The 20,681-nt window shown below is 34.1% G+C and overlaps 2 protein-coding genes across 2 annotated transcripts; both read right to left on the bottom strand.

The window, feature by feature from the left end:
• Window positions 1–3,131: 3,131 nt before the first annotated feature.
• On the bottom strand, window positions 3,132–18,384 carry LOC137806541 (cysteine synthase). Its single transcript, XM_068606734.1, has 10 exons — window positions 16,460–18,384; window positions 15,804–15,913; window positions 15,124–15,181; window positions 13,822–14,085; window positions 12,628–12,765; window positions 12,354–12,405; window positions 12,172–12,251; window positions 4,597–4,656; window positions 4,171–4,251; window positions 3,132–3,418 (listed from the first exon to the last, which is right to left on the bottom strand). Exons 1-10 carry the CDS (start codon window positions 16,685–16,687, stop codon window positions 3,326–3,328), a joined length of 1,164 nt encoding a protein of 387 aa, XP_068462835.1. The 5' UTR covers window positions 16,688–18,384; the 3' UTR covers window positions 3,132–3,325.
• A 277-nt stretch (window positions 18,385–18,661) lies between these two features.
• On the bottom strand, window positions 18,662–19,390 carry LOC137839054 (uncharacterized). The gene is made up of 3 exons (XM_068648181.1): window positions 19,151–19,390; window positions 18,827–18,973; window positions 18,662–18,691 (listed from the first exon to the last, which is right to left on the bottom strand). The coding sequence occupies exons 1-3, from the start codon at window positions 19,388–19,390 to the stop codon at window positions 18,662–18,664; spliced, it is 417 nt and encodes a 138-aa protein (XP_068504282.1).
• Window positions 19,391–20,681: the final 1,291 nt, after the last annotated feature.

Consider the following 20,681-nt stretch of genomic DNA (forward strand, 5'->3'; position numbering starts at 1 on the left):
ATATATATAATCATAATAAACTGCATCACCTAACGTCACCAAAACCACATTCGAGAAAGAAAATAGAGAAATATATGAATTGTTACAATAAATTAAACTGGAAATGAGAAATGAGTATATCAAGATTATGGTTAGCTTAAAAATTATGGGTTAGGAGAAAAAAAAAATAGTTTCTGGAAATTTGGTGATGAAAAGCATTTTATTTTTTGAATCTTATTTTAAAAATAATGTTTTCAGAAAATAATGGTTTTTTTTTTCGAAAATAGTGTTTAGTTAGATTTTTTTGCATAAATGAGAATTCAACTTTCTTTAAGTTAAAATAATTTTGTTTGCTAAAATAAAAAAGTCACATTTTATTTTATTATTTAATGTTATAAAGAATTAAAAATGTTGATAAAAAGATAATTTATTTTTAGAGTTTTAGAGAGCTTTGATAAATACTTTTAACAACTAAATATATTTTAATTATTACAAGAAAAAAATCTCTTACCAAACATCTCGAACGTCTTTTAAAATGTGATTTTAACTTGGAAATCGAATTGCAAAATATCATAGAATGCAAATTTGCACATGATGAATTCTTTACTGAATATATATTATTTCCTAGTTGTGAGTATTGGGATATTCCTTACAAGAAAAAATAAAAGTATTACTGAACATGAAGGTGAACAAATTATCATTTCGAATGTTTTCTGTATATTTAATGTCTCCTTTTGAAATGAAAACTCATTAGTAAAAAGCTTGTTAACTTAATCTATTAATTTTTTTGGTACATGTTAAAAAATTAAACTATTGTTGATGATGGTCCCCTTCAACCCGTGCCCTCAGTTTATGCGTTGCATTGTTGGAATCCACGAGGCATAGTGCGTTCACTCAGAAATTGCACATCACAGTGCCTAGATAAAATTCATTACAAAATTAACTTCACCTCTTAATTCTTATATTCATTTCATCATTTTCATTTTTTATCATGTCACTTTTTCTTTCCTCTCTCAAAGTATATATTAAGAAATTAAGAAGTGTAATTTAAGTAGAACTCAATCTTATAAAATCAATATTTATAAGATGAGGTTTGCACTTACTCATATACTATGAAGTGTCTTAATTTTTAGTTAATGTGAGGTTTGCACTTACTCATTTACGAGACTATATATTTATGGGTAGTTCAATAGTGACTCGATAACAGGTGATTTACTAGAATAGGCTCAAAATGACTCTAATACCATAGTAAAAAGTGGATTTTAAGTATAAGTCAATCTAATAAAACAGATTTATAAAATAAAATTTGCATCGATTCATATAATATGAAATGTCCTATAATCTAATCGATGTGAAATCTCATTAAATACATCCCAAAGATCAAAGGGAATGAAAAAAAAAAATCATATTCTTTTCATAAGCATAGCATGCCCTTTACCTAACTAGTAGCTTCTACCTAGGTATGAGGTGGTCCTGAGATTCCCTCCCACTGGTGGTTCATATATATTCTTGAGTTTATATGGGAAGGGAAAGATAAAGTAGCTTTTTGAGGTTTGAGCTTTTGGGCATGTGACTTATATTTTAGAAAAATGGAAGTGCCCTTTTGTTTCTAAGTTCAGAGCCACTCAATTGTTATATAAGAATTGATCTGAGGGAAGTGGTGTGAAAAAATAATGTGCAAATAAGGTTTCCCTATCAGTATGGCAAACATGCCAATGCTTTATATTTTACTGCATTGTGAACGAATGTGAAGTCCACCGTGATGGCTGCGCCAACCAAACACAAAGCCAGTTCTTCAAACATGATTTATATTTTTATATATTAAATTACTTAATTATGATCATGATTAAAATTAATTTGTAAGTATTTAAATTGCAATATTATTTATATTTTTTCAAACATTACAATATAAAACTTTAAATTTGTAAATTATATTCTAGTTGTCAAATTACTTATGAACTTATCTATGGGTTCATTTTGTTATTCTTAACTTATAATATGCACCAGTAAAGAGGTGACTCCACTTTGGTCCATTATTAACATATTAGTCAAAAGAAACCAAATCAACCGGTTTTATCACTCATATTTGGTAGAAAGAAAATAATTAATTAAGAAATAAGGTTAAGCAGAAATTAAATATATAAAATTGAGTATGTAAAATATATTTAAGAGTATTTGGTTTAGGAAAAATAGAGAAAATATTAGGGAAGAGAAAAATAGAAGAGAAAAACGTAAAAAAAATCCATTTTTTACAAAAGAAAATCATGTAAGATATTTTTTTTCTTCTGCTCTCTCATTTTTCATCCATTTCTCCTCTCTAAAGTGACGATGGAGAAAGATACACAAATTCCTCCTAAATCTTGTACCCTTCTCTTCACACTACATACTACTACTACATGATGATGGAAGAAGAGAACCACTGTGTATATTTTGTTGATTTCTCAGTGGACTATCCTTTATTTGGCTGATTCTCACTGTGCACCACATCAATTTAAATACGCACCCAATGCAACAAATCAATTTAAATATGCATTAATATACTCACATAAAATATCCATTTTGCCTTTATGATTTAAAAAACTTTATTTTTTTGAATATTTATAACCATAAATTAAATTACAAAGTTCCAAATATACAAATGAATGTGTTCTGACAAGATGAATTTATTTTAGATTAAATTACCCTGTAGGTTTACACTAAGTATTTTCATTTATCCCCTTCATACTAGTCTTCTCATATTTGAAAACTCAGAACCCAAAATTCTCAATCAAAATTTTCAGCTACTATTCTTATCTCTACAAGTCTTCTCAAGTATTTTTTTTACAGGGATTTTCATATTTCCACTTTATAGCAATTCTTTCTGCGAACTGACAAATGAGTCAAAACAGTTAATTTTCTATAATAGTTAGACAGAAAGATCCAACTACAATACAAATACAAGCTCAAATTGAAAAAAACCATTCAAAAATGTAGTTAAAATTATCAAATAATTTATTGATTACAGTAATTTAACCTTTCTTTTACCGGTGAAAATAGACGAGCGAGAGTCCAGAGGAAGGGGATGGACAAAAAGCAACAGATAAACAATTTCACCAATTATATTTTATAAGCGATGCGAAAGCAATACAAATAATTCCTACTGCATCTGAAAGTTTTATTCCAAAGAAGAAAATAAACTCTTATTCATTCAAGGGTCATTAGTACGTGCTGTAAGTCAAATCAACGACCTGTATACAGTTATCTAATTTCGTAACAGTAAAAAATGAGAAACACGGAGATAGTACGAAATTGTCATACAAATACTCGAGGAAAATGTGAAGAAGAAACATTAATAAGCAAGGTCGATTCATGGCTCAGGTTGCATTTTCTCACATTCTTCCCGAATTGACTGGAAAAGAATAGTAGACAAATATCTTTCACCAAAGCTTGGGAAGACAACCTGCTAGCAACAAATATTTTGCGTAATGAAATTAGAGTAACTAATACTGAAATTTCAATATCATATGAAGCATTAAATGCGGAAAAGATAAAGTTGGCAGAAAACAACAGACGAGAAACATTTAAACAAACAGAAAAGAAAATTTGAGGATGTAAGTGATTCTCTTTCTGGCTACGTACCAAAAACCCATCCCTCTCCCAGTAGGAGAATAAAAATTTAATTTAAATTATATAATTCAGGCCAGTTGTGCAACCATAAAAGAGAGGAAAAAGAAAAGAAACTTAGCAACAATAATATCGGGGAAAAGCACATAATAATAAACAATGAAAAGCTTTTGCAGCCTTTTAAGCCTGAATTCAAGGTGGATTCGCACTGAGCACACTGGAGAAAAATCAATGTATAACCATGAATGCAGAAGGAAGGGCAAATAGGACAAGATAACCATGTATAAGCTAAATGTATGCAAATTAACAGTGTCCTACAATGCAAGCAACCCGATATTTATACTTATAAAACATCATATACCAGTGAACATGGCATAATCTGCAACAAGAACCAAAATCTAGACCTTGTCTTGAAGGTTAGGTAGTTAAGTAAAAAACATAATATGATCAGATTGGTAAAATAAGAACTCTATCAGCATGATGCTTTTGTAAAATCAGCAAAGATCCATCTCACATTCTAGATGGAGTAAATTCCTTGAACAACTACTATGTATAGATTTTGATATTTTTTGTAGGAGATATACATACCCCAATAAGCTTTCCTGCATTTTCAGGCCTCTTTCCAACCTTCAATGCAGCTGCGGCAGCAGCTCCAGAAGAAATTCCCACCTGTTCTCCAATTGAAGGTAGCATGTAAGAGGCAAAGTATAAAGCAAACAGATATGAACTTTACATTGATATCAGAATTGAGGTGTGACAAGATTTGAAGAAAATTAACTCCAAACATGCAGGCTAGATAAGACACATATGTTCTTAATGTCCTATAAACAGGGTTTGGCAAGTAACATTCTTGAATATAAACTAACGTTTAATACGGTGAGTTTTCTAAATAACATGACATGATTGTTTCAACCAACTCTGGCATGTCTCGTTGTGTGTAAGTGCGAACATGCACACCAGAACACATTAAGAAACTTAAATTACACAAAGGGTTGAAAAATATGAAGGACTAACCAGCAAGCCTTCCTGGAGTGCTAATTGTTTTGCAGTTTCAACTGATTCATCACTTGATATCTGCCAAATTCACAAAAAGAGGAGAGTAATTATAATACAGACAAAGAAAGTCATGACATTCAGTATTTATCCAGGTCAGGTGGTTCCCATATCACCATTGTCATACTGGTCCTGAATTAAGAAAGAGAATCAATCTCCTGAATTAACAAGAAGCCATGTATAAAGAAATGTTCATTATTGACCAGTACAGTAAGCAAATGCTTACAGAGATAAAGCAAGTCTAAAAGCCAAATGTCCATGAAATATAAACTCTCTGTTCATTAACCAATTTTGCATAATTCATTCCTGTCCAGGATGAAAGATAACCTCTATTTTCTACTGTGCAAAGTATACCAGTATAACATGTTCAAATGTGTAACCTAACGTGAATATCAACAAAGCTTGCCGTACAAATCAAGTAATTAAACTTTAGCAACAGATGATACTTAATATATGTGAATAATTCAACTAAATACTACAAGTATGCATGTGATAAAATCAGAAAGAAACACACAAGTTCTCAAAAATGTATCAAACATTATTTCCCATTTTGTTACGATGACCAAAAATACATCAATAAAAATCCCTTAGTCTTTTTTAACAAAGAGGGACCTAGTTCCATACAAGGGTAAGTAGATGTTGGGTACCAGAGTAACATCATAAGAGGAACAAAAGGGACAATAGGCAATCATGTAATTTTACTAAAAGAAAGAAAATTACAATACCTGTCTTTCTAACTCCAAGGAGAAAACAATAACACCCTCTTTCGGAAATAGGAAAAACAATTACAAGGAGAACCTTGAAAGAGAAATTATTTTTCCTCTCTTAGTTTTTCTCTCAAGCACTAAAGCAATAGAAGAGAGAATGAAGTGATTTTTGTGTTTTACTAAGAAAACATTGTGTTCCTCGTATAACAAGAAAAGTAAGCACCAAAGTAATTTTTTTTCGATTTTCCCATATTCTCTTGAAGATTTTGATGAAATTAATCAAATCTTCACACCATGCTTTATTCTTTGCCATCGTATTTCTTTTTTTTTATAGGCCATAGTAAGATCGAACCCATATCAACTTGTTAATGCTAACTAGCTTTGTCATAACATCTGCTAGGTTTTCATTGATGTGAATCTTTTTCATATCCACACTTCATTTCATTGTTCTACTACTTTTCAAACAAAGTGGTAGTATATACCTATATGCTTTGTCCTGGAATAAAAGGCAAGATTCCTTACAATGTGTCACAATATACAATAAGCTTTTATTGTTTGGGCGCAAGTTCCTCCATTAACCTTTGAATCCAAATAGCTTCCTTGCATGCTTGAGTAGCTACCATGTACTCAGCTTCTATAGTAGACAGAACTACAACATCCTGTAATTTAGATAACCAACTATTGTCCCTCCCTACAAGTGTAGACACATAAGCAGTAGCCGATCTCCTTTTATCAAGATCACCAGCAAAATCAGAATCAACATAGCCTTTGACAACTAACTCTGATCCTCCAAAACATAATGCATCACCTAAGGTTCCTTTGATGTATTTAAGGATCCTCTTAATAACACTCCAATGCTCTCCACCAGGATTTTCCATGAATATACTAATCACTATTGTTTGTGCAATATCTGGTCTTGGAGAAATCATGACATACATAAGGCTTCCCACCACCAATGCATACGATATTCGAGACATTTTCCTCCTTGTTGCTTCATTGTTTAGACTCATACTTGAGGATAACTTACAATTGATAGGAAATGGGATAGAAATTGGCTTGCAATCTTGCATGTTAAAGCGTCGCAAGATTTTCTATAAGTAATTTTTCTAAGAAAGTGAAATATTCCGATCTTTTCCATCTTAGTGAATTTACATCCCTAAAATCTTGTTTGTTGGTCCCAAATCATTCATATCAAACTCCCTAGCCAATCGTGCCTTCAATTCTTGGATTCGAGATTTGTTAGGGCCTACCACCATGTCATCCACATACAACAAGATTATAAAATCATTCTCATGAAACCAATTGTAATATGTACAATGGTCTGAACTTAGTTTGTTGTAACCAAGGCTAATAATGAAGGAATCAAATCTCTTATACAACACTTGGGCTCTACTTTAAGCCGTATAGAAATTTGGTCAAACTGCAAACCAAGTTTTCTTGTCCTTTAAAGCCTTTTGGTTGAAGCATATATATTTCTTCTTCAAATTCTCCATGAAGAAAAACAATTTTTACATCCAATTGCTCAAAATGTAAATCAAATGTAGCACACAAGGCTAAAACAACTCTAATTGTTGTCAATCTAACGACTGGAGAGAATATTTCACTGAAGTCAATGCCTTCTTTCTAAGCATATCCCCTTTACTACCAATCTAGCACAATATCATTTCACTTGATCATTGTCATCTCATTTGATCTTATAGACCCCTTTGCAACCAATGGCTTTCCTATCTTTTGGAAAATCAACAAGCTTCCATGTCTTGTTTCTGTGAAGAGCCTCTATTTCTTCTTGCATCGTCGTCATCCACATAGAACCATATGAACCACTCACAACCTCCTGAAAAATTGAAGGCTCTCCTTCATTTAGAAGACAATTCCCACCATGGCTTGTCATAACATATTGAGTGCCAAGATGGTTTAACATGTTCTCCTATATGATGGCAGAGCCCCAGCAAAGGACCAACTACTAGGGCAATGGCTAGAAGGATACAAGGAGAGACATACTCTTATATATATTTAAATCCATGACCTAGTTGTAAAAATTAGAATAGGATTTTATTTCCTTGCAAAATAAATTGGACCAAGTAGTGTAGAATTAGGCTTGTATTTGCCTTCAATTAGAATAGGGTTATGTGTTCCTACTAGGGAGATGGGACCTAGAGAACTATTGAAGTCTTCTTCTCCTTCCTTCGGTCGGTCAGGTTGTTGCGTGATGAACTGGGATTCTTCTCGTCCTCCTACTTCTCCTTCGGCACTCAGTCTCGGGTGAACACCAGATGGTGGGGGTACCTGCGAAGGCACTCCGACGCTCAAGTCAGTAAAGCGGGTGATGGTGTTCTGGTAGGTGAACAGTAATAAATGACGTACCTTACTCCTTGGGATGCGTGCTATTTATATTACTCTAATGGGCCTACCTTGTTGGGCCCAATTATCGGAGTGGATACCGCTTAGGGTTGTATTACCTAATTCTTAATGACGGATTAACTTCATTGACCTTGATTTGAGCATTAACGGTAATATGGGTCGGCCATCGGTTAGGTTTCCCTGGTCTCGGTCGTCTCGGTCAACTCTTCTAAGGTCTCGGCCAGGTAGATCGTCGGCCTCGGCGTCTCGACCTGATTTCCCCTGGTAGACCAGGGTCTCGGTCAGCCAAGTGGGTCTCGGGCAGGGAGACCAGGGGTCAGCCTCGCCCATACCGGTACATTATGGTTATGGTTTCTAAACCTACCTAGGGTTTAATTGGGCTCAATTTTGGCCCATCATAAACCCTAGGTCGTCACATGAGACCTTCCACGCCTAGGTTAAACACGGTTCACATTGTCATTACACTTGCCATGTGACTAGCTTTGGCACCTAGGTTTGAATTCAATTCTCCCACCAATTTCCCTTGCAATGGTTAGGGTTTCTAAACCTACCTAGGGTTTAATTGGACTCAATTTTGGCTCATTGTAAACCCTAGGTCAGTCACATGAGACCTTACATGCCTAGGTTAAACACATGATTCACATTGCCATTACACTTGCCATGTGACTAGCTTTGGTGCCTAGGTTTGAATTCAAATCTCCCACCATTTTACCATGTAAATGGTCAGGCCCTTCACCTATAAATAAGAGTGCTTGGCTCATGAATTTTCAGTTCAAATACATATGAGCTATGCTGCCAAATTGTAGTCAAACTCTCCTCTTGTGTCCTCTCTTTAGGATAGACACTTTGTTTGATCTCTCTCACCTTTCTCCAAGTGATTAGGCCTCACCTATCACTCTCCACACACTTCACAGCTACTCCAAGGCTCCTAGAACTCCTTAAGTTCCTCCTTGACTCCAATCAACCATTGCTTATGCCATTTCAATCCAAACAATTGAAGAAACAAGCCAAATCGTGAAGATGCAAGCTATCACTTTCAATCATCAAAGTCCTCCATTACTAATCTCATTTGGCTTTTGTTCTTCATGCTCTTGTTCTGACTCAGAAGAATCATCCAAAGACTTCTTCTCTGTTTGTATTATGGCAGTGTCTTTTGTAAAGCTATCATTTGTTTTCTCATTTTGCAGTTCATTTTCCGCAAAAACTGCATCCCTGCTAACAACAACCTTGTGGATAGTGGGATCTCATAGGTGATACCCCTTCACATTCTCACCATAGCCCAAGAATATATATTTCCTAGATTTTGGATCCAACTTTGTTCTTTCTTAAGAGTTGTACATCACATATAAATTACATTCTCAGCATCCTTGCTACATCCATGCTAACAACAACCTTGTGGATAGTGGGATCTCACAGGTGATACCCCTTCACATTCTCAGCATAGCTCAAGAATATATGGACGAAAGGCAAGTATAAAAAGGTTCAAATAGTCTATGGTAACTCAAAGTAGCATAATGTGGAGCGGGATTGCGGATAGAATGAGTAGCTTTACATATGGCAATTAGAAGATTAGGTTCAGCTATTGGAGCCGAAAGGGGTGGAGGTGTTGGCATTAGAAGAGAGTCATTTGATGGACATTGGGAAGTATGAGGACTATACACCTAAAGAGTAGGTGGAGGTAGTGAATCTTTAGGTGCACTAGGCACAACAAGAGGATCACAAAGAACAAGAATACTAACTTGATTAGATGGAGACACAAAAGGAGAAGGAGAAGATTTAAAGTAAAGGGAAAACTCACTGAAGATGACTGCTGAAATAAAATAGCGGTAAGAGAAGGTGAGAAATATTTAACTCCTTTTGTGATTGAGTGAACCCTAGAAAGACATATTTGTGTGACCTAGGAAATAATTTACCAAGACCATAACTAAAATTATGAACAAAGCATGTGGATCCAAAAACTTTGGGAGGTAAGGGGTAAAGAGGGTTATGAGGAAATAAAATAGAATGAGGAATTTTGTTTTCTAAAACTAAAGATGACATGCGATTAATGAGATAACATGCACTAAGAACAACATCACCCAAAAAACGTTGAAAAACCTCACCATGGATTAAAATAGTATGAGTTGTTTCAACAAGATGTCTATTCCTGCGCTTAACCACCCCATTTTGTTGAGATGTATAAACACACGAAGTTTGATGAATAATGCCATGAGATGATAAAGTTTTAACATAATAAGAAAGATACTTATGCCTTATCACTGCATAAAATACGAATAGAAATTCCAAATTGATTTTTTATTTCATTGTAGAAGGTTTGAAATATAGAAAACAACTCAACGATTTTTCATTAAAAACACCCAAGTAATTAAAAACACCCAAGTACATCTTGAATAATCATCAATAAAGGTAACAAAATATAGAAATCCTAAATTACACATAATACGACTTGGTCCCCAAATGTCAGAGTGAACTAAGGCAAAAAAGGAATGAAGCAATGTTGTGAAAATTGCAAGTATATGTATACTCGCTCGATTCAACGTTTTTGGGAAGAGATCGAGCTGACTCGCATGGAGGATCGTTGGTTAAGCGGATCGAAACGAATTTGCAAGTACGTATCTGGATCAGAGGATCTTTGACTGTCTTCGATCCGTTACATGGGTTAGTACATCGCACAACTTTGAAATTGCGATCACTGAACCTTAAAAAAATCCCCAAATCCAACCTCATTCACTGAAACCACATCACTAACAGCTTCGCCACTGGCATCTCCATCGCGCATGCCTGTCGTTCTCCTCACCGTAAACGACGACACTTCTGTTCTCCGTGCTCGCGTTTGACACTGTTGCATCATTCAAGATCGCACGAACTACTTGCCATCGAAGTCGCCATCACACTCGCCGCAAGCGCGCTCGCCATTGTCGCGCCCCTGCCATTGCACTCGCCACGCTCCTCTCTATTCTTGTGTTGTCACAGAGGGAGAGCTCATCTTTTATATACTAATTGTTTTAATTAAATTTTTATTTCAGTCGTGGAACTATTCCTCTCTTGTTTTAGTTTTTTGTTGTGTTGGTTGATAATTATAATGGCAAGTGGAAGGTCTGATCATGCGTGGAAGCATTGTGTTTCTATTGATGGGAAAGCGAGAAACTTAAAATGTAAATATTGTGAGAAAGTATTAACATGAGGGATTTATAAATTGTGTTATGTATTAAATATAATTTTTTATATAGAAAATTACTAGAAAAAGAACTACGAATGTGTTTCCCCCTAACTAACATGACTCAAACGATAAACTTGATAAATTAGACAAACTTAGAACAAGTTGTTGCATCTTGATAGTTGTCCGATAGTGGGTGGCACGGCCCAACAAACTCTTGTTAGGATAGTCTCTAAATAGCTCTAATATCATATTAAGTAGTAGACTTTAAGCCTAACTCAACCTTATAAAAATGACTCATAAGGTGAGATTTTCCCTCACTTATATACTATGAAATGTTCTTATCTCTAGTTGATATGGGATCTCCAACAGATAGAAATATCTAACAATATCTAATAATATCTGATAATATCTAATAATATCTAATAGTTAGGAAATATGTGAAGGCTGCCACGTGTCAATAGCTTAGAGGATATATTTGTTAAGTGTTAGTTGTACCAGTTTTGCTATATATGGCTACTTCTATCTTTTTTGGGTATCTTGCAATTGATTCATCAAATTTTTGTAATTCTGCCCTTCATCTTAATAAAGTTTTCAGAACTTTTCTTTTCTTGGGTTCCCTATTCTCCCCAAGTTCTTTGAATCTTTTGTGTTCCTAGAACTAGAAAATTTTATAACATCATATATCTGAAAACAACTTTAATTCCATAAATCTAAATAAAATAACAAATCTATACAATCTAACTCTAAACAATTATTTAATTATTAATATTTTCCTCACCATCAACTTCACTTGTAACTAAATTCTAAAAAACATGCCTAAATGAAAATCATTAACAATTGATATAAAGGTATTATTGTTAAATTTGAAATTAAATATTAAAAAAAATATTTTAGAAGCGGACATAGAATGTTAATTATATACATTTATATAGACCCTCACACTTAGATATTTAAATATTAACAGATAGCGGGTGTCAGCAAAATATGGATATCATGGTACCCATACCTACTCTATAAACAATCGGTTAATTAAAAGTATCCATTTTGTTTTACCCGCAGATATTTGTAGATATGAATTTCTTTGTCATTCCTAAATAAGAGGAAGAATATCTCTTCCAATCTAGTTCAATTGTCTGAAGAAATACATGCAACAGAATCAAGCACAATGATTCAAATGTCAGATTCCGAAGAATTCTGCTTTTGAAAATAATTAGTAGCAAAGTTTAAAACACTCGGTTTGGGAAACAACAATACTCATTAGATTATAACATAAATAGAAAAAGACAACTGGAAAGTGTAAGAACAGACCGCTATAACTTCATCAAGCACATCTTGATCCAAATTCCTGGGCACAAAACCAGCTCCAATACCCTGAATTTTGTGAGGTCCTGTAGTTCAGCAGAAAATAGAAAAGATACAGCTTCTTAAAAAGAAATTAAAATTAAAATAGTGGATTTGGAATATGTAGAAATTTTTTTCTGGTTTTGTACCTGGCTTTCCGCCTGAAAGTATGTTGCTTTCCAGAGGCTCTACACCAATAACCTGATACATATTGAAAAATAACTTAAAGGAACCCAATAACATAGAAAGCTTTCCTAAAAGAAATGTGCTTTAGATGATAAGACATGAGCAGTGAATGGAGTATATAGATTGATATACACTTGCACCAAGTATTTTATGTATGGAGCATTCCTTTCCGCCATTATTTTGATTGATACTATCACATAAATTTGGGTTTGGCAATGCCATTGAAAAAGATGATACCTGTATTTTTGGGTTTTGTTGTTTTAAGAATTGGCCAGCTCCAGAAACAGTTCCGCCAGTTCCAATTCCTGCAACTAAAATATCTATCTTTCCCCTTGTATCTTCCCATATCTCTGGACCAGTTGTCTCAAAATGAACCTGTATAGTTGAATCCAACTTTGTACATCAGATGACACGGTAGCACATCCTGCTAAATCTATTTAGGACATTTCAATCAAGTTGGTTATATTGTCTCTCAATTTGAACATTTTCCCAATCCTTTTGTTTTCTGTAGCAATTTTAGAAAATAGTGCTTAGGAAGCCAAAACTTTAAAAAAAGGTTAACTGGCTGCATGACTTTGTTACTTCTAGAGAACCCTGTAACTGACTTCAATCTTGTGTATCATGTGTTATGATAAAGTCTTGCAGAAAACCCAGAACAGAAGAATGAATTAAGGAAGGGAAAGACCACAGAATAAGTGCATGTGAAAGTAATTTGAAACAGTTTATCGTGAGTACCATTACTAATGTCATCATCCCCTGGGAGAAAGTAACCCAAAAATGGGTTTGATAAAATCCTCATTGCTGCCAGCAAGTGTTTTAAAGTTAAGTTTTCATTGAAGAACAGTTCTTACTAGAATCAACAATAATATTTGTTGCAGCTGCACAAACCAAGCAACATTTTATCTCCGGATTGTTGTATGTCTGTGTGATGGACACTACACTTCATAAATGGCTATGAACATTCTAATACACTGTACAGCTGTTAGATACATAAGGGCATTGGAGTTGGAGTAGGTTCATTGGTAAGTCTGGGGAAACTTGGTTATTCTCATAATCAGAGCTATGAACATTTTCTTTTGATTATGCTCACGGGCTTGATAAGAAAATGGAGGACTGAGGTCAAAGTGCGGTGGCAGGGCACCTGGCGGTATACTTTGTTATTTGGTGCCTGTAGCTGGAACAAAATGCATTTATCTTCAAGTGAAAATTTTCTTTTGCATTTCCATTAACCTGGACTTTATGACTACGGTTTTAAATAAGGCTTCCAACCGGATATAACTAAAAGAAGCATCAATTACCAAATCTGTGTACAACTGTACAAGATACAGGTCTAACCCGGATGCTGGACCTAACGGTGCACCCTGTATAGGTTCCCATTTTCAGGAACACAGGATTCATGGACTTAAACATAGAATAAGCTGTTATAATTACCTTAGGATTTGAAGGATTATCAAATTGTTGAAGTATGTATGCATTGGGGGTATTTTTCAAAATTTCTTCAGCCTTTTGAACTGCACCATTCATGCCCTTCGCTGCATCAGTCAAAACAAGCTCAGCCCCAAATGCTTTCAAAAGAACTCGTCTTTCTAAACTCATTGAAGCAGGCATTGTCAAAATGAGTTTATATCCTCTTGAAGCTGCTATAAAGGCAAGACCAATTCCAGTGTTCCCACTGGTAGGTTCCACCAATATACTCTGAAATGCACATGAGAAGCAAGTTATCCCAGACAAAAAAAATGATCAAGCAACATTAAAATTATTTAGCCACAGCTAACCTGAAAATAAAGTTAATCACAAAAAATTATCTAGCTCCTATGAAGACCACAGTATGCAGCATAAATGTAAAGGACAGAACACTGTCTCATTCCACCCCAAAGTAAAAAGTTTGACTTGACAAAATGTTCATACTGAATCGTAGTTTTAGAATAGTCAAACCAGTAAATATCTCTGCAAAGTTGTGCAAGATGTCATTTTGATAATAGAAAAAAGTTTATAATGAACACATTGAACTCATATTAGGGCATATAAAGTCTCAACATTTTAAAAATTTGCTCATATGCAGTCACATTATAAAAGCTTAACATACACCAAAGCATGGTAGTATGATTTCTTGACAAAGGATCTGTTTGAGAAACATCTCCATAAAGACTTCTAGAGAAGAAAAAAATGAAGTGAACTTCTTCATAAATTAAATTTAACTTGTGGACAAGTAAAAGCATAAATAATTAAAGAAGCAATATGAGAGATCTTCTACAAACTAGCTTATGCATAAACTAATTTTAAATTACAAAAATGAACATTTCATTTTTTTCTTATGTTTCTCTGCTATAAGCTTTTTTTTATTGGAGAAAGGTGCACAGTTAATTTTATTGTCAACAAGGAAGTTGTATACCTGTGGTGAAGCACAAGAGTATAGAGATATTGACAAAATACACCATATACGTCAATTATGTCAGATACTATTTCTAAAAAATCATAGTTACTTCCAAAATATTATTTTTGCTTCAATTAATGCCTGCTAAGGCATTACATGTTGGACTCTAGAACAATACTGCTAAGATCAAACATAAAACAATTTTGATACCTAAATAGAAAATGCCAAGTATGGGAAGAATAAGTTGTTAAGGTGGTCTGCATTAACCATGGCTGACAAGCAGCAAGAGTTATAGTGAAATCAAATATTACAAAAAGTCACATACTATGACATCCACATTTTCTTTCTACCATTTATACCTTCCCAGGTGTTATAGCTCCTCGCTGCTCAGCATCATTTATCATGCTCAAACCAATCCTGCAAGATGAAAAATTGGAAGCATTAAAGAAAAAAAATACTAGGGACAGAGTAAACCTCCAACATGCAAATTTATGTGGCCAAATAACTTATGCAAGCGCATAGAAGCACCAGCATCAGCCTCAGGAATTTTGAGTTTATACCTAACGACAACTTAAACTATCACCAAATAATGGATACATAATCAAGTCTTTTTCACTAGTACCATAAAAAGAGTTAGATGTAATCCATATTGAAATCCAGTTCTTGAAGCTATCCTCATCAACAAATAACAACAAAAAGAATAAAAACTAGCAAAGAAATCAACAACAAAATCAAACCAGATAATTTTGTCACCTGAAACATGGACTTGTTTGGTTTGAGAAATATTTTCTATTTTAATTTTCAGCAACACACTCTTTATAATTGGTTCATCTTCCAAACAGTCATACAATTCTTACATTTTAAAGATTACGCTTAAAAAACTATCTTATTAACATTCCTTGGTCACAAATGCCAAAATCTTTGTCGCTTTATTTCATGCTGTTAAGAGATATTCACAACATCATTTTCATTGAGACTAAAAACCACGATCACAGATCTCACATGTTTAACAAGCAACTAATCAAATTCAAGTTCTTACCTGTCTTTGACACTACAACACGGTTCCATAATCTCAAGCTTTGCAGCAATATTGGCCACAGAACCCTTCGTGATATTGTTTAGGTAAACCATTGGCGTTTTCCCTATGAGCTGTGCCACGTCAGCAGCAAAAAGAACCAAATAGATTAAGATTTATCCTTGAAGCTGATTTCACACACATAAATCAAACGACAAAAGTTCCTTAATAGAATAGAAGTTTCTCCTCGGTAACCTATGTGAATATTTATCAAAAACTTTCATTTTATAGATTATGTGACTGTTTAGAGAGACTTTTGGCAGGCACCTATAGGAAGGGGCAAAAGAAAAAAAATATGAAATCATTTCTCCAACATCAAAAATTAGTTTATACCTCAACTAATTTGGAGAAGTTATTGACTGATAGCTTCATCAAAAATCTGGTTTTCATCCCATGAAGCATGAGATTTAGCTCATGCAAAAGCTAATTTAATATTTCCTTCTTATTTTTCTCTTCCAAAAATGCCAACCCTCCAAACAAACCTTATGAGAGATTAACCTCCAATTCTAACTAAGAACAACGGTAAAAGCATCTAAAGAACTCATCTAAGCTATTGTATCCCAAAGGTGAAGAAATTTCAAGCAACACATTCAGAGGCTTGAAAATTCAGTTAAACTAACCTGGGTAACATCCTCAGCAATGTTGAGACCCTCAATTTCGGTTTGGGGCTTAACGGAGACAGCTTTGCAGAAAACGGGGGAAGGCGACGAGATCCTCGTGACGAGTGGTCTCGAACAGCGGCCGCTGGCGGGCCTGAGTGAATTGGCGGTGGAGACGGTGGTGAAAGAGTGGAGAGTGGGAGCACGCGAAGAACAGGTGAAGGAGTTGACGAAGGAAGCAGAAGTCATTGTTGTTGGTGAAGGTAAGGAATTGGAGAACGACGACGTTTGTCGAGTTGAGCTGAAACTGATTTGTCGAAACGAAAATGGCAAGTTACTGCAGAATCGCACGAACTCACTTCACAGTATCCTTTTGTAGTTGCTCCCACGAATGTGCATTAAAAGATGTGTGGCAAAGGGCCAATGATAAGTTAGCAACAATAAAAATCACACATTGTTCTTCACTGTCACACTCTGTATATGACTTTTATTATTACTTTATTACTATATATAATGATTAAAAGTTATTCTTATTTTTTCTAGATAATAAGAATCACATCTATCGCATATCAATTTAATATTTGAAAAATAGTATTATTAGGAGAAAAAATTTCAGCTACATTTTAAATATTTTGAACAAGTAAAAATTAGAGTTTAGTGATCATGCTCTCGTAATCTAAAATTATTTTATATTATTGTCCAATCACAGATAATTATTTATATAGTTTTTAACTTAATTAAATATAAAGATGAATAAACCTACGAATATATTTTTTGTAAGCATGTAAAAGTAATTATTTTCGTCGGGATTAATGTGAAGTTATTAAACGTTTTAAAAAAATGAAACATTGTTTGGAATAAACATACATTTTATGATAAATATGATTTATAAATTTTCCAACAAAATATTTCTAAAAGCTAATTCCTACATATGTGATTTAATTAAAAGTAAGATATTCTCTGCGTAGTAGAACAACGCTTCAGAATAGTCTATTAAATTTGGGAAACAATGAATAGATTATCAAAGTAAAACCTGAATTAAAATTAGACAAAAATAATAATTTCCCCTGAAATTATATACGTGTTGACTTGTTCCAAATCCAAAGTGTTGACATTTTGGATAGACGCTGGATTGATGACGTGATTAAGATAACGAAAAATTATTAATTTTTGCCTGTAATAATGGTAATATTTTGAATTTTTAGAAATAAACGAAAATAACATTTTAGTCTCTTTTTAGTGATTTTAAAAATTTAATTAACAAAAATATTTATAGTTTCTGTATGATTATTGTCTTTTATATGTTTAACGTATTTGAAATCAAAATATCGTAGTATTATGAGTAAAAAAATAAAATTCAAAACTTAGCCAGTGACAAAAAATAATTGACAGATATATTTTGTATTTATTTTATAACTTCTTTTAACTTAATTTAATACAAAAGTTGACAATTTCGTTAATTTCTTTCTAAATTTAATATAAATAAGTTATCAGATAAACCTTCTTCTATGACTTTATACATCCTTCTTTACCATTATCAGTTTCACCATAAATTTAGGACATAAAATCAATTTATAAAGAAATATTTTTTTAATTGGTAAAATGACAACTGTTTATGTCTAGAGACGAATTTAGTAGTTAAAACATTATAAGATTATATATAAATAATAATAATAATAAATAAATAATATGGTGGGAAGATAAGATAAATAAATTATAATCTCATTAAATATAGGATAAGCAATGAGTAACCTTATTTTATTATCACTTTATACATATTAGACAATAATTTTTATTTTACTTTTTTTATCAATAAAGAATGAATTAAAATTAAACCTGTTTCAACACTTATACAAAGAATTACATAAAAGCCAAAACAAAACCACATAAATACAACATAAAGATTGTTGCATGTTGCTGATTATGCAAAAAAAAAAAAAAATAGCAAAAAAAACATACGATAGCAGCCCCTACCCCATATGACAGCACACAAACCATGAAAGAAGATTGTTACATGTTGCTGCAGATTATGCAAAAAAAAAACAGCAAAAGAAACAAATAACAACAGCCCCCACCCCATATGACACCACACAAACCATGAATGACAACTATTTCATTAGTTTTCCAACATAGAGACCACAATCCATTTTTCCTCCTAAATTCAAAAATAATTTTCCTGATATACTTCCCCACCCAACCACAACTGCTCCTCCTTCACCCTTCTTACACTGCTTCCCTACTCACCTTGAACATCTACTAAAACAGATACAAATTTACTATCATCAAATTACTTTGATATTCATATCAAAACCAGCACTTTCAGCAGCTTTGTAAACAAAGTCTAGGTTTCATAACCCAATCCGAGAGCACAAAATTAAAGGTTGATACCCTGTGCTTCAACCTTAGCCATGACGAAAGCTGAGCTGAATGAAAAATTTCCTCAGCATCGGACACCCCTTGCTTGAAAACCACTAGATTTCTCTGTTCCCATATACACCGAACAATGGTCACCCACATTCCCTTCCACACCTTATTCTGATTGGAGGACAGGAAAACTAAGTGGAAGTTTTCAAAATGGTGTTTGATATCATTATGTTGTACAAACAAGATACCAAACCATCTATAACAAAGATACCATACACGTTGTGCATAAATACATTCAAGAAACAGATGATGAGAAGATTCTTCCGTCGCTTTACAAAGCATACATACTGGAGAAATACCCATCATACCTCTCTTGATGAGGTTGTTACTAGTAGGTAGTCTGTCAAGCAGAATCCTCCACGTTGTGATTAAAGCCTTAGGCGTTGCTTTTGCTTGCCATAAAAGGTTAAACACATCATCCGTATAACCACTGGGTTGGTTACTCAAACTCATATAGGCAGATTTCACAAAGAAAATTCCTGTCGGGTCCCCTTTCCATACAATCTGATCCAAGTTTTCCTTATCCATATTACCTATATTAATGAGATTAAACATTTCTCCCTCCAAAATGGATTCCCAATCAAACCTTACCCTCCTCCAGCTTAGCCACCATAGCCACCTGGAATCCCCCCAGTACCTACCTCCCCCACCGTCTTCCCTTGGTCCAGAGATACAAAATACAACCTAGGATATAATAAGCTTAGTTTATAGCTGTTTTCAACCCACGCATCCTTCCACAATCTAACTTTGTCCCCAGAGCCAATTTTCCAAGCTATCTTTTCTTGAACCCATCCATCTCCTTCATCCTCACCACATACCTTATTCAAGTCTTGCCACCACCTGGATTGATATTTTAAAAAAGTTTGATTTCTTCTTGTTCCATTGTCATATTTAGAAACGAGGATGTCTTTCTACTTCTCCTTTTCCTCGCTCAGCAGTCTCCATTTCCCTCCATTTCCATTTTGCTAAGAGTGCATAATTAAACTTTTGAATATCTTTTATCCCTAACCCTCCTTCCTTCATGGGCTTGCACACAGTCCCCCATTTAACCCAGGATATACACTTTTGATCATTGCCCCAAACCCAAAGGAAACTCCTTTGAATACTAGTAATTTTGTTAGATACCAATATCGGAGCTTTAAAAAAAGATAGATAGAAAAGGGGTAAGGCAGTAAAGACCGATTTGATTAAGCATAATTTACCTGCTAACAACAACCATCTCCCCTTCCATTTGCTCAGTCTAGCTTTAATTTTATCCACAATTGGTTCCCAAAACTGCTTCCTCCTTGGTTACCTCCTACTTCTACCCCCGGGTATTTGAAAGGAATCTGCATAATATTACAGTTGAGAGTTCTTGCATACGTTTGGAGGGAAATTCTTTCTACACTAATGCCTGCCAGATTCAATTTGTGAAAGTTAATTTTAAGACCAGAAGCCAACTCGAAACACCTTAGAATGGTCTTGATTGTAAAAATGTTGGAAAATGAATCTTCACAAAAGAAAAGTATGTCTTCCGCAAATTGTAGCAAACAACAATCAATCTCAGACTTTCCCACCTTTACTCCTTTAAGCAGGTGCTCCTTTACAACTTTTCTTACTAGACGAGCCAAACCTTCAATTACAACAAGGAACAAAAAAGGTGTCAAGGGGTCGCCCTGCCTCAACCCCCTCGTTGGTTTAAATTCCTCCGTAGGACAACCATTGATCAAGACTGATACCGATGATGATTCCAAACAACCTTTTACCCACTTTATCCATTTACTATGGAACCCCAACCTTTCTAACATAGTCAACAAGAAATTCCACTGGACCGAGTCAT

The sequence above is a fragment of the Phaseolus vulgaris genome, chromosome 3, assembly GCF_000499845.2.
Source record: "Phaseolus vulgaris cultivar G19833 chromosome 3, P. vulgaris v2.0, whole genome shotgun sequence".
NCBI classification, from domain to species: Eukaryota; Viridiplantae; Streptophyta; class Magnoliopsida; order Fabales; family Fabaceae; genus Phaseolus; species Phaseolus vulgaris.